Consider the following 16,774-nt stretch of genomic DNA (forward strand, 5'->3'; position numbering starts at 1 on the left):
CATTAATACACTCATTTCTGTTTATTGCACCACTTGCAATTAAATCTGCTTGTCTGTAGCACATTTGCAAAATGCACCGGTGATACTGCATTCAATAAACATAGGCAACAATCTATCTGCATATCTACAGTGCTTAAACCAGACCGAACAATGTTCAATTCAGATACTGGCAACCAGAAAAATATTTTAGCACTTCACCATTCGGCAACAGTCCCCAATGGACAGGCAGTGCTGACCATACAGAACTGCATTCAAACCACAAATACATAGCATGAATCAACAGAAGGTCACAGAGAATCCTACCGCAAGCCGCTCCTTCAATTTCGCCAAAAGGTCCAAGGTAATCCTTTGTTGTAGACTGGGTTTTTGTTTGGTATAACTATTTTCTCATCATCAAAAAAGTAGCAGTTACTTGAAAACAAACCAAAACTTCTGAGAGACTGAGTATGGGAGTTGACACTGTATGATGTGCTTCCAAAATAGCTAAGTTGAAAAAGTACATTTGATCCTTTATTACAAACCAGCAAAGACGAGCAATTGTATAGCGATAAAAAACTAACAAAAATAAATTAGCAATATAGCAAAATTAAATAAGCGTTCCACGTATGGCAACAAAGCAAAATAAGTGGAAAACAAAAAATATCACCCTGTGGCCCACCCCCTCTCAACCTAACTAAAACAAAGTGGGAATACTTAACTATACTCATTTGCTTCCATCACACCCCAACCTATGCTACAAATTACCCATAATAAACACACAACACAAAATACAATGCTAAAAGACAAAAATAGATACATGGCTCCTACAACTACTAACACTATTTCCCTCCAATGCAAACTCTTCGTCAACAGGTACCCAAGATGAACCTAAACCACTGGAGGATTAAAAAAATATAAAATCTCTGGGCAAAATAATAATAACTTGCCTTACATTCATCTAATTTAATGATGGCAAAAATGCATAAGACAACTTCCTTCATGATTAAACTCATAATCAGACAAGTCTCAACTGCCAGCGTCATAGAACCTGCCTCATGATTCTGCAAGTAGACAGTAACTTTTGTACAGTTCTGTACAAATTTGTAGACTAATTTTTTTTTAAATCACTGTTGGACTTTCATAAAGGCTGGATATGCAATATTAGTCTTTTTTGATGGGCAGTGTAGAGAGAATAATCACTAAGTATAATTACACTGCATATAACATGGAAAAGACCATTAAACTCAAAGTAACTTCCAAAATATTACCAATGTAATAAACTTTTAAGAACACTTTTGGGAAAGAATTTAAAAATTGGTACCAACATAGCTGAGAAATAAACCAGTATTGTACCAGATCTGACTACTCCAGTCTCAAATAAAATAACCTCTTGAGGTGAACTAAAATATTACAACTGCAGCAAATATTACTAGTGGAAGTGTGTTACAGATTAATTAAGCATTATTTATTTTTTTAATTAAAAAAAGCACATTAAGCAATAATTCCTGGCCAAATTTTCAATGTATGGAATCAAATTTAAAATAATAGATGTATAATACCAACAAGATACGATATATTAAAATCACAAATCTGTAGGGCACCAGATTATTTATATATTTCTTCAAGTAATTATTTGACATCTTTTTTCCATTTAGTTAATAAATTGTAACAATAAGAGGTTGAATATGTCATTGCTGAATGAAAAGTTAATACCGACCTTCAGGAAAGCCAGACTCAGACTGAGATTAGTTGATACTAAATGAGGAAATAATATTTATGTTTACCAAGGAATCATCCATAGCACAACGGGATGCTAATTTTATCAAATGTTTGTTGGGTAAACCCATCAGGAAATTTATTACATAGGAAAAGATCTATTGTCTGTGTTGGTTAAAAATACTATTCAGTGTAATCCAGCTAGGTCCACTGCTCTGCAGATTACAGCTCTTGAAGTACACATCTAACTGCAGTTTAAATCCAGTAAGTGTCTCTGCCTCTATCACCTTCTCAGGCAGTGAATTCCAGATTCCTGCATCCCTCAGCATGAAAGAATTGTTCCTCATTTTGCATCAAACCCTCAGCCAATTACAGTAACTGAACTCTACACCTAATTTTTGATCCAAGGAAACTGAGGTCCTATAAATATGTTTTTCCTCAGTCTCTGCTGTGAAAGCAAAGTAATTCTAGGTAATAATATATTTTCTCATAGCTACAACGTTCCAGTTCTGGCAGTACCCTTGTAGATCTTCTCTGCACCCTTCAAGACAGTCACATTTTTCCTAAAATGCAAGCAGTGGCATGGCTTGCCTAGTATGGTAAATAGTTCTAACATAACATGCTGCACTCTCATATTCTATGCTTTGGCTAATAAAGAAAGAAAAGTAACACCTATGCCATTTTACTTCCCTTATCTGGGAGGCTTTGGATCTAGAAAATAAAGACGGCGCTGGAAATGAAGTGGAGGTGAAAGATGAACTATCATTTGAATGAAAGAAAGAGTAGGCTCAAAAAGGCCATATGATCCACTTAGGCTTTGATTTCTTGCATTCTCATCTTACACTCTCCATTATTCTTCCATTTATTACAATTCATTAAATGCATTATCTCAGTTCTCTGGATTAAAATTTTATTGCCATTTTGCTCTGCTTCAAAGTTAATTTATACTTCTGCGTCAACTCGATGCTGTAGGTACGGCGGAGCCGTGAACTCTGCACAGTGCCTACGCGGATCCCTACACCGTAGCCTGACATGCACCTCTCCCAAAATGTAACTACATGTTGCGGCAACGCAGACCGCAACAACTGTGATTGGTCCGCTTGGTAGCATCGCTTTTCCTCCTACGCTGCAATAGCTTCCCATTGGGCGACTGAAGGGCAGGGAAGGAACTCTGGCTGCAATGCTTTCCATAAAGCTTTACAGACCTCCGAAATTATGGAGGATACATTTCACTTTTACGAAAAAAGACGCTCGCTTCTTGTTTACCCTGAGAAAGACGACCATGACCATGAAGCCTTGCATGGGCAGGTGCGTGTGCCTGCGTGACGTGCGGGAATTGCAGAGCGACACAAACACTCCAACGCACAAGTATAAATGCTCACAATGCGCGTAGGTCACTTGCGTAGGTTACGGCGTTGAGTTGACGCAGAAGCATAAATCAGTCTTCAGTGACCATCTAAATATCCTCCTGTACCCCAAGTCTTTCCAGTTCACTATCAAACACACAACAATTTTTGCATTATTTACAAACTTCATCACATTTCTACATTTGGGACTAAATAATATATTTAAAAACAAGCAAAAACCAAGCCTTGTGTAACTTTACTCGTACCAGCTTTCCAAATCACAAACTGCTGTCAATCCTAACCATTCATTTCCTGCCACTGTATCAATTTTAGATCCAATTTGTCACTCCTCCTTTGACCCGCCAGGCTACAAGGCCTTGTCAATGGCTCTGCTAAAATCCATGTAGACTACTTTTTACAGATTATCTAATCTCAGTTTCATGATTTACCCATTTCCAAAATGATAAATACCTCAGTCTTTCCTCTTTACAATGTTTATCCCATTTAATACTTCACAGTTTTTCACCTTAACTATATTATTGAGGCCTGACAGATGACCTGACTATACACAAGTTTTTCCATAATTTTTTAAAATAACTTTTCAACATAGATACAGAAATTGGTTACAAAAATGTAAATATATTTAGCAGTTTTAGAAGAGGGGTAGCAACTAGTCAATTCAAAATACAATCAAGACAAATTAACATGTAATCTCAGTGTGGTAATCTAACAGGCACCATTGTTTTAAGAATGCAGGATGCCACTTAAAGAGATTTGGTTTGGAAACTTACAAGGGAATCTCTGCTATTACCAGTTAAAATACCTTATCATCAAACAATGTAGCACCCATGGATACTTTAAGGCCATTGAAACTAGCTACCAAATATTCATCTCCATAGACGCTGACTGACATGTTGAATTCCTCCAGCAATTTGTATGTGTTGCTTTGGATTTCTAGCATCTACAGGATTTCTCATGTTTATGATTATGAGAAAAAAAGTGAAGTAGTTTAACCATTAGTTAATATGTGGTAAAAGGGACTCGATGGGAGGGTTCAGTGCTAGGAAACAGCCCTTCACAATCTACATCGATAATTTGGTTAAGGTCCATTAAATGTAAGGTGTCTGAATTTGCTAATGATACAAAACTGGAACACAGGGTAGGCTGTGATTAGGAAGCAGAGCCTTTACAGGATGAAGACATTGGTGAATGGAGCAGACATGATAAAAGGAATATAATGTGGAAAAATGAGAGTTCATCCATTTTAGAAAAGTTGTTTTAAGGAAATGTGTCTCCAAAAGAATTTGGCTGCACTTTTGCATTAATCACTTCAAGTTAATTGGTTCAGCAAGTAATTAGGAAGGCAAACTATATGAAAAAGATATGTTATTGGAATTGTTTAGGGCCTTGGTTAGGCCCCACCTGGAAAATCTTGAACATATCTTTTGGATATAGTTATATTATCTAATACCTTTGATGTACTTAAATTATATCAAAATGCTTTGCAGGAGAACAGAATTTGAGGACACACATTGGAGGTGCTGAGATAATTATAGAAAAAAAAGGACATGGGAGAGCATGAAGACAAGGTTAAGAAATCCTTAGCACAGTAATACTGGGGAACAAGAGGATGAAAGAAGTGCTCTTTATAGAATCGCTATGACTTTCAAATTGTATTTTAGATGGAAATATAGGTCCAACGTTCCTAGCAATCTAGTTTCCTTGCTCGGAGTGGAATCGATTCGGTCGGTAGGGAACCGAGTTTATTTGGGCACCAGAGAGATACCTTGTAGCCTTCCCAAATGTTAAGCTTGAGGAATTTTTTGGGGGGAAATGGACATTGAAGAAAGAAATCAGCCTGGCAATTAAGACATCAAAAGTCACACAAACCATGAAAAAAAATAATGTTTTCTAACATCTTCCTCGCAAATAAAACCATTCACAATAAAATTTCCCATTTCTATCATACTTCACAAACACAGGATCTATTTGTATAGGTTAAACTGCGTCAGGTTTCAATGGATTATGCCATTGAACATATTAATAAGAGCGGCCTTACCGGCGCCAAAAATGTCGTAAGTTGTTAGTCCCAAATAGATGGATGATGGAAGAGTGAAACAATGTCTGGTCAACAAAGGAAAGAGCACGGCCATTATATAGTCTAAACACACCTTACAGAGTGAATGGTTCAGATATTTTCATTAGTTGAGAAAAGAGGGAAGAACTAATCAACACAGAGCAAGTCTAACGCTCAAGCGAACTTGGTAGAAAGTCTATTTGTCAGAATCAGGTGAGACACAATAACAGCAAAATATGCACAGTACCTTAGTGAAATAAATTAAACCTAAAACAACTGAACGGTTATGAAATCCACCACACACGATGCAGATACTTTACATGGTTCTAAAGACCTGCAAAGTGCAACTGATTCTAAAGACCTGCAGAGTACAGGGAAGTTTCAGGGAGCCAGCGGCCGCCCTGTCAGCACAGCAGAGTTGGGGAATACAGGGCAACACGTCAATGCTGTCCATGGCCCCTCCGTCATTTGGCATCAATTCACTCGTTAGCGACCTATGTTGCTTTTTTCAGGGTTGGGGGATGGGGTAAACTGACTTGAGCACAGTGAGTGTTTGTGATCAGGATAATGTACATTACCTGTAATAACTGCACTGCTGTCACCGACCCCGCAATAACACCGCAACTAAAACCGCCGCCACTCCGCTCCACTCTCAGGAACCGTATCCAAGCAGCAAAGCATTGTGGGACGCACAGAATCGACCAATGCCAGTGTGATCACGCAGGACATTCTGGTAGCTGTAGTGCCCCTGGTGTGTGTTAGAACAGCGCGGATTGACAAGTGGACTACTGCTCCCGGCGTGCACTACACTGCAAGAGCGGTCACATCCAAAACGCGACTTCTTAGAAAGAGCGTTATCCCAAGCAATGAATCCAAGAAAATAAATTCGAAGAAAATTAATTTTAAATATCCAATTATGAAGAAAGGATGTTTTATATAGTTTCAAAGTTTAATAGCAAGGATATTCAGCATACAGAATTGCGAAAGTGGTATATGTCAGCTACCAAGTGGTCTTGGTGGAGTTTTTGTTGGGATATTTATTTGTTCCCGAAACCATTATTCAGTCATAGAGCACTACACAGAAACAGGGACTTCAGCCAACCTAGACCCATAAACCCGCACCTGGGTAACTTCAGCCGAAAAATTGAATAACAAACTTTTCTTTGCGAAATCGTAAGTATGTGGAAATCTCGGACCGTAGAATTTATTAGGCACGCTTCAACAAGCGGGACCCAGCACATCCTGGCCTCTTCATTTGGAGATCTACTATCCAAGTGGTTTTAAAGTTTTGCCACAGTTGTGCAAAGAACTAACTGGGCCGTAGTCTGAGATTTCCTAAATTTGGATGATGTTGGATGGCAATCTAAGGTGTGAGAAACCGCAAGGGAAATAACAACTTGTAATGGTACTTGGAAAACGTTATATTATTAACTAACGAAAATGAAAGACCGTCTCGTTTGGGAGAAAATATAGACCGGCGTTCTATATTGAAAGGTGTTCAGAGACCGGATACTAATCACAGTGCTGCATTAATATGCAAATACAACAATTATAAAAGACGTTTAGCGTTTGATGTGGATGCGAGAGTGAAGGTCTGATGGAATATTTGCGTTGGTAGAAGTTCACCAGGTGTTCTATTCCGAAGGCAGATTAAACAGATGGGGTCTGCTGATCTAGAAGACGAAGACGTGGTCTCATTGAAACATTCTAAATTGCCATGATGTTTGATGATGCATATAGTTATGTTTCCTCTAGCTGGATTGGGTCGAGAACCAGTTGTTGCTAAGGAATTGGTCATTTGGGACTGAGATGAGAAGAAATTTCTTCACTAGAATTATTAATATGAGGAGTGTTTGAGCAGACTGGAATGGGCCAAAAGGCCTAATTCTGCCCCAAATGTCTTATCAAAAAAGTCACAATGAATTTAAGCTACAGAAAAGTCACCATCTCATCGAGTGTTTGTGTGTGTGTAAGTGTCAATGGTCAATTCTTCCTATGTGATTAGTATACCAAAGGAATGTAGTTTCAGAGAAAATATTAGTCTTGGATCTTAATGTTCTTATAGGGAAAAAAAGTCTTAACTTATAATCAAAAATCACTCCAGGGTGCAGATGGTGGTAACAAGCATACAAATACATTGACAATTTAAACATGATAGGGTTATTATATTTGGAAAAATACTCAGGACTTTGAATGAAAGGTAGGAGTTATTTGCAAGAAGATATTAAAACAACCTCTTATATCTGCTTTCAAGAATGCCCAACTATTTGAAGTTTATCTATTCCTAGACCTGTACTTTGCTTGTATTCATTGAAATCTGAATAATTTTGAACTAATCTGTTATTTACAATAAATAAAGATCATAGTGTTAACCTCAATTATAATGCCTTAAGAAGCATGATGGAAAAAAAACAGAAAAGCTAACATGCCACCAAACTAAAGTAGAAATAAAAACAGCGCGCTGGGAATTTGATGAGTTGAGTGACTGGCCATTTTTCGATATACCAAGGACATGGCCTAGATTAGCTCGCCTTCAGGATTTCGTGACTCTGGAGGCGGGTGGACTCGAGGTTGGTGCCTCTGCAGGTAATCAGTGTGTTGTGGAATTCGGAAGATCTCTGGCTGTGTGCCCAGAGACCTGAGTTCTTTGGGCACAGAGCTTGGCTAAAGCGACGCAATGGCCTTTTAACATTGTAAATCAGTTATGTTTCCCCTCTTGCTGTGAAACGGAAATACCTCTTTTTCCTTTATGGGGGGGGGGGAGGAGATAGAGAGAGATAGAGAGAGAGAGAGAGAGAGAGAGAGAGAGAGAGAGAGAGAGAGAGAGAGACAGAGCCTGTGGTATGTCGAATTACCAGGTGAACAAGTAGTCTTTGGGGTTCTACAAGTCTGTGTCTTTAGCGATGCTTTGCTGCATGCTCGGTAGGGGGTGCCAATGCTTTTTTTTTTAGCTGGTTGGGGAGAGAGGAGCGTTGCTTGCTGCTGCTTACATGTGGGGGGGGAGAGAGCTGGGGGGGACCTTCGGGTTCTAACATTTAACTGTCATTCATTCTTGGGGCACTCTTGTTTTCATGGAAAGTTGCGAAGAAAAATTTAAAATGTATATTGTATACATTTCTCTGACATTAAATGTACCTTCGAAACCTTTGATATTAACCCTGACACTTTACCTCATTCTCTTTCCATAGATGCTTCCTGATCTGCTGAATACTTCCAGCATTTTGTTTTTATTTCAGATTTGTAGATTCTTTTTTTATTTTCAAGTGAGAACAATTACAATCAGTAATTGAAAGCAACTGGACTGTAACTATCTACTCACTCCTTTGAAAAATAGAACAAAAATATAAAGTCGATCCTGCTGCACTTAATGAGAAAACATCACAATTATTCACAAAGGTGTCCACTGTTCCAAGGAAAGATTCACAGAGATATTGAATAAACTGATCTAACTCTGATCTTTCATAACTTTCACAAATCTATGTATTGCAATGAAATCAAAACTTTTCCAATGATAAGATTCAACATAATATTCTGTGAAAGAATTGGTGGTGAGAAATAAACTATCTGATAGGAGGGGTACAAGTGTGCAGCTGCAGAAATAGCACAATGGCCTCACTGTGAATAAAAGATAAATTCAGCTGCTAGTTAAGGTGTATGTGTTCGATCCACTTAACAAGTCAGTCAAATAATATAACTCGTATTACCCAAATATTTTAAGGTATATAAAATTCAATAAATTAGATTCAAAGAATGCAACCAATATTATCATTTTTAAACAATTAACAATTACAGTACACACCGTTTTGAAGTAGCAGTAACTTTAATTACACTGTTCAGAAACATCTTTGTATAGTTAGGCTCAAACATTTTGCTTTTTCATGTTGTTATATTTCCATGTCTGCTAACAGCTATAACAAATAGCTGCACATTTAATTATAAAATTAAAACCAAGATTTCACAGAACACTGCTCATTTGAACTTAAATTTTCAAATTACAAAAGGCATAAAATACCTTATTACAAAACGGTATGTACGTTGATCATAAAATCTTAGTGGCCTTCAATGGATGAGTTTAAATAAAAATATAGCTGAATACTCCAAATTCAGATACAATTGCTGAAGCTAAAAAATATTATTCAACTTTGCGCTTGGTCTTAGTAAAATGGCAGCAATTATTTACATTTGATTTAAAATTGGTATCAGGATGCTTGCTTAAGTCATTCAGGACTAAGTACAGTATCAACAATTCTGGTAAACTGCATCAACTAACATTGTGTTATTACTCAAACTAACAAAAATCAAACAAAATTTTAAAAATCCCTTATTCAACTTACTATCCTAACACATAACACTATAACACAGTTTCGTACTGTTATACATACATACTGCAGTGCAGAGTGGATTCTGCTACATAGATTAGGATCAGTAAAAATCCATAAATGCAGTAATCATTACCAGGCAAGATTATTTCAGACACCTTTGGTTGAACAGGTTAAATTTCCACATATCAGCTATAAAGCAAAAACGATAAAGAGTCGTAATTTCTGAAAGTACACTTAAATTTGGTCTGAATGATTTGCTTTGCAGTTATATGGTGTAGAAAAAATACATTGTAAAATACATTGTACAAACAACCTACAAAACTCTAGATTATATGTAATAATGCAGGTCAACATCCATTCTTTCTTACCCTTGAAAGCGTATTGAAGCAAGAATTACTGAAATGCATTATATACACAAACAATATTATAAATAATTAGAATATTATTTGTAATCAATGCTACTACTCTGGAAATAATATACATATTTTTAATTAAAACATGAACTGATCTTAGCACTTTTGTTAGTTGTGTGCTATGTTAGGAAAATGTCATCATTAGCTTGAGCAAAATTGAAAAATAAATTTCTAATTTTTGCCTGATCTGGATTTGAAAACATGGGAGTACCAGCCAATGGTAATTCTGAGGCGGGGTGGGGGGGAAAGAACCTCATGCAATGCACCTTGTGGTGAATTATTGCTGCAACGAGGGGTACAAACAGCATAGACTTGTATATTAAAAAACACCATTTTATCATATTAGAGAACATCTCTGGCACAATAAACATGCAGTTGATTATTGCAGAGATAAATGTGTTATTTAGATTTTCATTACATTTAATTGAAAATAAATAAAGCACTTCCAGGTTTAAAGTTTTTAAAATGGTGCAGTATATTTTCTTTTGCAATCTTCTTGTACCTGCACCATTTGGACCAAATATGCACTATTTCCCTTAATTAATGTTAATAGATTCAACAATTAGAATCTGATTTTGTAGATATTAGCCTAATAACATATTGAGGTTTCCTTGTTATAAGGCAGTTGAACACCTATGAATTATTTTAACATTCATTTTGTTGAAGTTGCTGCCATCGAAAACTTGTATTCAGAACTTTATAATCCTCTTCATTTTTTTCTTGTTCTTTAGCAAACTGCATGAAAACCTAAAGCCATACAAGGAAAGATTTTCTGAATTAGATATATAAAGTTCTACATATTCAACTGACATTTGTGATATGCATCATTGTAATTTCTGCCCATCTATTTAAAGTTATGAATTATGGATGGATAGAAAAAAAATCACATAACAGAAAATTATTCCGTTTATTTGTGAAAGTAGGAATGAAAAAATAATCTTGTAGCCCCTGGTTCTGTAGAAATGTTGGAAAATTAGCTTTACCTGCTCCAGTGTTGACTGTGAGAAACTGTATTCTTCTATGTCATAAGTGTGTTTAGCTATAAGCAATGATACATTCATTATTTCTGGATATGCAGTAACATTTCTATACATAATTAAGTACTTAATCTCAATTTAAAATGCTATTAAAAATGCGATTTCCTGGAAAGCTAAAATAACATCCAGATTTGCTCCTTGTTTTCTACTGCTTTTCACTAGCCCCTTACCAGTACATACACAGAAGCTTCAGAAAAAGGTATCGACAACTTAAGAATCTAGCAAAAAGACATTTTTAAAGATGTAGAAAGTTCAAATATGCCATGCAAAATCTTTCCCATAAATTGTTCCAGCAAAAATCCATCAACTCAAATGGAAAAAAACAAGGTTTAATCCATCTTGTTCTGAATTAATCTGATAGTGACCCAAATCACCAACTGAGAAACTACTTTTCTTCCAACCTGAATTATAAGATCTTAGTCCTCTCAGCCGAAGTAAAAGTTCCTATTTAACATCACTCAATTGCTCCAAGTTAAACATAACCATTTTAAGTCTCTTTTCCCTCTGCTCTTATTTTCCTGTTTCTTAAGTTACCTTCCTCATCTTACCTTCACACTTCTTTTCCTCCCTCTTCTCTTTGATACTAATTCCACTTCCTCTCTACCTTTATTTCCCACATTTCCTTTCCATCTTTTCTAACTCACTGACAACTTTTAAGCTATCTTGAACAAAAAGATTCAAGTAGTATTGAGCATAATTGTAATTTGACGTAAAATTACTCATTTGTATTCAATAGATCAATTTTTTAAACTTATTTCATAATGATTACTACTACATCATCACAAAAAATAAGATCATGAGTTTTACCTTCTTCAAGTTGAGAAAATGCTTCTGACAAAGATTTCACATCATCTTTGGGAACTTTGTATGTCATCATTGCAACAAAACTGAAATGTGAAAATTCAGAAAGAATAAAAAAGACGAATTATACAAAACAGTTCTGTATAGAGGAATATTTTCCATTTCATGGATAAAGTTTTCATTCCAACAAAATTATGTTCAATGCACTTTCCACTCTGCAAGATTTATCACATTGTCTGCAGATGTAATGCAATTTAACATTATCATGCTTTTTATCTAGTGGATCTTTCTTTTCTCCCCATGTGGCTACTAATGCTTTATTCCATAAACATCATTAACCATCAATAAATTGCCAGATAGACTCAGTTAATATACATGTATTATTTTGGATCTTAAGTATTTACTTTGGAATAGTATGAAAAATTAAAAGAATCTGCTGCTTGTGCAATTCAAATATGTTGCAGTGCTGTTTTGAAATTGTATCCAATTTCCATAGCTTTCAATCAACACCGCATTTAAAATGTAACAAAATACTGCAATAACTGATCATATCATTAAAATTAAAGTAGCAGCGTGTGGTGAGAAAGGCAAATTAAATATTTATTAAGTACTTTACCTTTCCTGTTGAGAAGCATGGGGAAAAACTTGCGTTATTTTATCATGAATCTCAGATTTTCGTTGTGATTCAATTGTCTCATCTTTGAGTTTCATTTCCAGTGTATATCCACCACCATATTTGCTCTTCAGATGCTGAATGGAACCAATACACCTGTTTACAACCAAAATAATCTAAGTTTTTCCGTATTAGCAATTGTTGCACAGTCGACTGCCATGTTACAAGGTGGGAATCAGAATCAGATTTAATATCACCGGCATAAGCTGTAAAACTTGTTAACTTTACAGCAGCAGTACAATGAAATTCATGATAAATAAATATAGAAAAAGGCTGAATTACAGTAAGTATATGTCTATAAATAGTTAAATTAAAATAAGTAGTGCAAAAAAAAGCAGAAATAAAAGAAGTGGTGAGGTAGTGTTCATGTGTGTAACGACCATTTAGAAATCAGATGGCAGAGGGAAGAAACTGTTCCCGAATCATAACAAAACACACATCTGCAGATTTTCTCATTTGTCCTGAATCATCAGATGATTTTCTGTTACATGAAACTCCATTAGCAGCACACACATCAAGAAACACAAGTTAGAAAATAATTATATATTTATTATTTTCTCCAGCTAGTAAATTTTCTAAGAGCAAAATTTTATTCTGTATCCCAGATATTTTGGTAATGATTTGTGAATTCTGTGAAAATGAATTTCTATTGCCCAAACTGCCATAATGCAGGTTCATCTGTATATGTTTTTAATATTATTAACACTAATTATGTATAAATTCAGTTTTAGTACAATTAGCAACAAGTAGAAGGCCGTTGCAACTGCTTATAAACTTATTTTAAACTGTCAATCAGTTAATAAGCAGTATAATATCGATTCCAATACTTTTTCTTTCTCAATCCATTGTAACCTTGTTAACTGACACCATAGATTCAAATTTATGCAGTAACTAATTTCTTTAAATGTTGAACAGAGTTCTGAGCCCACACCATACTTGTATAACCTTGTACACTATTGCTGTTCATGTTTTTAACATTTTAAGTTAAGAAAAAGACAAAACTTTAACAGATTACAATGTGCTTGTAAAAACAATATTGAAAGGAACATGGCCAATTTATAGAGAGATTTTCAAATTTATGACAACTAGTGGAACATGAGCAATTGTTAAAACCTGGAAATAATAATAGTTGAATAGTACCGGATGGGTTAGTTGGTCATTGTAAATTGCCCTGTGATTAAGTTAAGAGTTAATTGGGTTTGTTGGAGGTTGCTGGAGCAGCGCGGCTCAAAGGGCCAGAAGGGCCTACCCTGCACTGTATCATTAAATAAATGAAGTATATCTTTTTCTAAGTTCACCTTATAATTCTACTTGAATGAGAATAGCTCTCCGTGTTATCAAAATGTGCCATAAGTAACTGCATAATGTTCATTTACCTGTTTTGTGCTGCACTTCGTAATCAGAATGATACCAAAAGCAAATTAAAGTAAAAATTAAATGACTAACATCATTAATCATCTGGTGATTCTAAATATACTTATCAATGAATGATTTCTTTTCTGTCCTAGCAAGACTGTTTCACAAAAGAAATACCGCAGCTGTCCTGACACCATGATTGCAACTCGATCACAAAGTGCTTCAGCCTCTTCCATATAGTGTGTGGTTAGGATGGCACCACGTTGTCTGTCCTTAAATGCAGCACGAATTGCTTTCCTGAAACAAATTTAGAAAAAACAATTTCATCATGTTTCAGATCATTTACAAATCAGTACTCAATTGTGCAAGTTGGAAATTGTGTCAGCTTGAGATTTTAGTTTAAAAAAAAATCTAGAACCAGAATAACGTTTTTTTTAAAAAGAATTCAACCATCAAAGACAAAATGGCATTACTGTATGCCTATGCAGAACATTTTAATTCACTGAATGTTAATGTTATCTATAAACTTGCACTCTCTACTTATAGTATTAGAAAACAACTTTGAAAATGAACAATTCCTGCATTTGCAAATGATGCCATGGCAAATTTGAGTTTTCTAAAAGAGGAAGAGAAAAACATACACTAGAGTGGACAAATTTAACAGAACTAAAAGATAGAGATTACAAAAATATGTAGGTACAAAAATTGTAACAGATACTCTTAGGAATCCACTTTTCTCCCACAAATTAAAGGAAATCCAGCTGCATTCATAATTTCAAAGGCAGTGGCAAATGTTTCAGTATTATTCAATAATGTACAGACAGATGTTTAATGGTCTGCATGTCTTACAGATAAAGATCTTTAAATATGCTACTCACTCCTTGTTTACTGAAAAGCCTGACTGGAGTTTGGAATGCTGGGCCTGTGATGTACCCTAAGTCAGCAGGGAGTTTGCATATTGGGCTGACTAGGTCAACTGCTTGCACTAATGTACTACACTTGGTCCTCTGGCTGTCCCTTTTGTGGGGTGGGGAGTGGCTTTAAATCCAACTCTATCCCAAAAGCAGACTCAGCTTTTCCATGTCAATCACCTGAAAGGAATTTTATATTTAGAAATAAACATAAAATCCCACCCCATTATGAGACTAAAAATTAACATTCCTTCCCCACCATCCCCTTTGAGATTCCTTCCACAGCAGAATGGTCTTATTCCTTCCCAGTCTGCATTCAAAGCCTTTCCCAGTTATACTCCACAACTCTTCCTCTGCTACACTGACGATGGCAATGGCACAACTTCATTCACCCCTGCTGAGTTCGTCAATTTTATCAACTTTGCCTCTAACTTCCTCAACTATGTCCTTAAATTCACTGGTCCATCTCTGACACCTCTCCCACCTTTCTTGATCGCCCAGTCTCCATCACTGGAGACAAACTGTTAACTGATATCTTTTGTAAACCTACTAATTCTTATGGTTATCTCAACTGTATATCTTCCCACCCTATCTCCTGCAAAATCGCTATTCCTTTTTTTCAGTTTCTTCACCTCTGCCACATCTGTTTCCAGGACACGGTTTTCCATTTCAGGACATCAGAGATGTCCTCCTCCTTTAACGAACGGTGTTTCCCTCCCTCTACCATCAATGCTGCCCTCACCTGCATCTGCTCCATTTCCCATACATCCATGCTCACCCCATCTTCCCGCTGTCAAAATAGTGATGAGTCCCTCTCGTCCTTACCTACAACCCCATCAGCCTCCACATTCTACAGAATATTGTCTGCAACTTCCGCCATCTCCAAAGGGATCCTACCACTAAACATATCTTTATCTCCACACCCCGTCAATTTCAGCAGGGATTGCTCCCTCTGCAATTCCCTTGTCCATTCATTCCTCCCCACTAATCTCCCTCCAGACACTTACCCCTACAAGCAGCCTAAGTATTACATCTGCCCATATACCTCCATTCAGGGCCTCAACCCAACCAGTCCTCCCAGGTCAGGTAACACTTCACCTGTGAATCTGCCGGGTTTATCAACTGTGTCAGATGCTCTCAATGCAGCCTCCTCTACATTGGTGAGACCTGTTGTAAGTTGAGGGACCGCTTCTTTGAGCGCCTCCACTCCATCTGCCACAGGCGGATCTTCCCAGTGACCAAACATTTTAATTCTGATCCCCATTCCCATATCAATGGGTTGATCCATGGCGTCCTCTTGTGCCAAAATGAGTCCACCCTCAGGGTGGAGGAGCAACGCATAATATTCCATCCGGGTACACTTCAACCTGACGGCATGAAAATCAATTTCTCCTTGCTGTGAACAAATCCCCCTCCCCTTCCTCTATCCCTCACTCTGACCTTTCACTTCCCCTCACCTGCCTATTACTTTCCCAAGGGTCCCCTCCTCCCCCCCTTTCTCCTACGGTCCACTCAATTCTCTCCTATCGGATTCTTTTTTCTCCAGCCTTTGACCTTTCCCACCCACCTGCTGTGGCTATCACCTTCCAGCTAGCCTCTTTCCCCTCCCCCTACCTTTTTATTCTGGCATTTCTCCCCCTTCCTCTCAGTCTTGATGAAGGGTTTCGGCCCAAAATGTTGACTATTTGCTTTTTTTTTCCATAGATGCTGCCTGATCTGCCGAGTTTCTCCAGCGTTTTGTGTGTTTTGCTGTGGATTTCCAGTATCTGCAGACTTTCTTGTGTGTGTTATTCCTTTCCATTTCACTCAGACGTCCCTCATCTCTAAATGATCCAAATGCAAAAAATAAAACTCTTGGTGGAGCCTGGACTATTGAAGGGGGAGGCAGATCACTCACAGTGGCCAGGAGATTAAGCTCTCAGCCATCATGCAGGGGCTACGATTTACCAGCTGGTGGGAGAACAGGAACTGAACAGTTGCTGAGGGCTGTTTTGGTCAGCTGTCTTGATGTAAAGGCCAGCACCAACAGTTATTCATACAGCTGGTGATCTGCCTGATGAATGATCCAGCCAAGTGTAGACAGTGTTAATTTCCAACTGTGTGCACTATATCATTTTTGAAATTAAATAATTTTGCTACTTAC

General features: G+C 36.9%; 2 protein-coding genes across 5 annotated transcripts in view; both read right to left on the reverse strand.

Moving 5' to 3' along the window:
* lrrc45 (leucine rich repeat containing 45) overlaps window positions 1–5,782 on the reverse strand; it is a 69,360-nt gene extending 63,578 nt beyond the window's left edge. The window contains exon 1 of one of the 2 annotated variants that reach the window (XM_072242140.1): window positions 5,697–5,782. The gene's annotated coding sequence lies outside the window, so the exon portion shown is untranslated. The remainder of the gene's footprint in view (window positions 1–5,696) is intronic. The other variant, XM_072242141.1, reaches the window with a different exon arrangement.
* A 3,137-nt stretch (window positions 5,783–8,919) lies between these two features.
* Window positions 8,920–16,774, reverse strand: part of abca5 (ATP-binding cassette, sub-family A (ABC1), member 5) — a 98,679-nt gene continuing 90,824 nt past the window's right edge. For all 3 annotated transcript variants that reach the window (XM_072242636.1, XM_072242635.1, XM_072242637.1), the window contains 5 exons: window positions 13,898–14,017; window positions 12,308–12,460; window positions 11,698–11,777; window positions 10,837–10,892; window positions 8,920–10,600 (listed from right to left, as the gene is read on the reverse strand). In XM_072242636.1, the coding sequence (XP_072098737.1) occupies window positions 10,499–10,600; window positions 10,837–10,892; window positions 11,698–11,777; window positions 12,308–12,460; window positions 13,898–14,017 (511 nt within the window). In that variant the 3' untranslated portion in view covers window positions 8,920–10,498. The remainder of the gene's footprint in view (window positions 10,601–10,836; window positions 10,893–11,697; window positions 11,778–12,307; window positions 12,461–13,897; window positions 14,018–16,774) is intronic.

The sequence above is a fragment of the Mobula birostris genome, chromosome 24 (genome assembly GCF_030028105.1).
Source record: "Mobula birostris isolate sMobBir1 chromosome 24, sMobBir1.hap1, whole genome shotgun sequence".
Taxonomy (NCBI): domain Eukaryota; kingdom Metazoa; phylum Chordata; class Chondrichthyes; order Myliobatiformes; family Myliobatidae; genus Mobula; species Mobula birostris.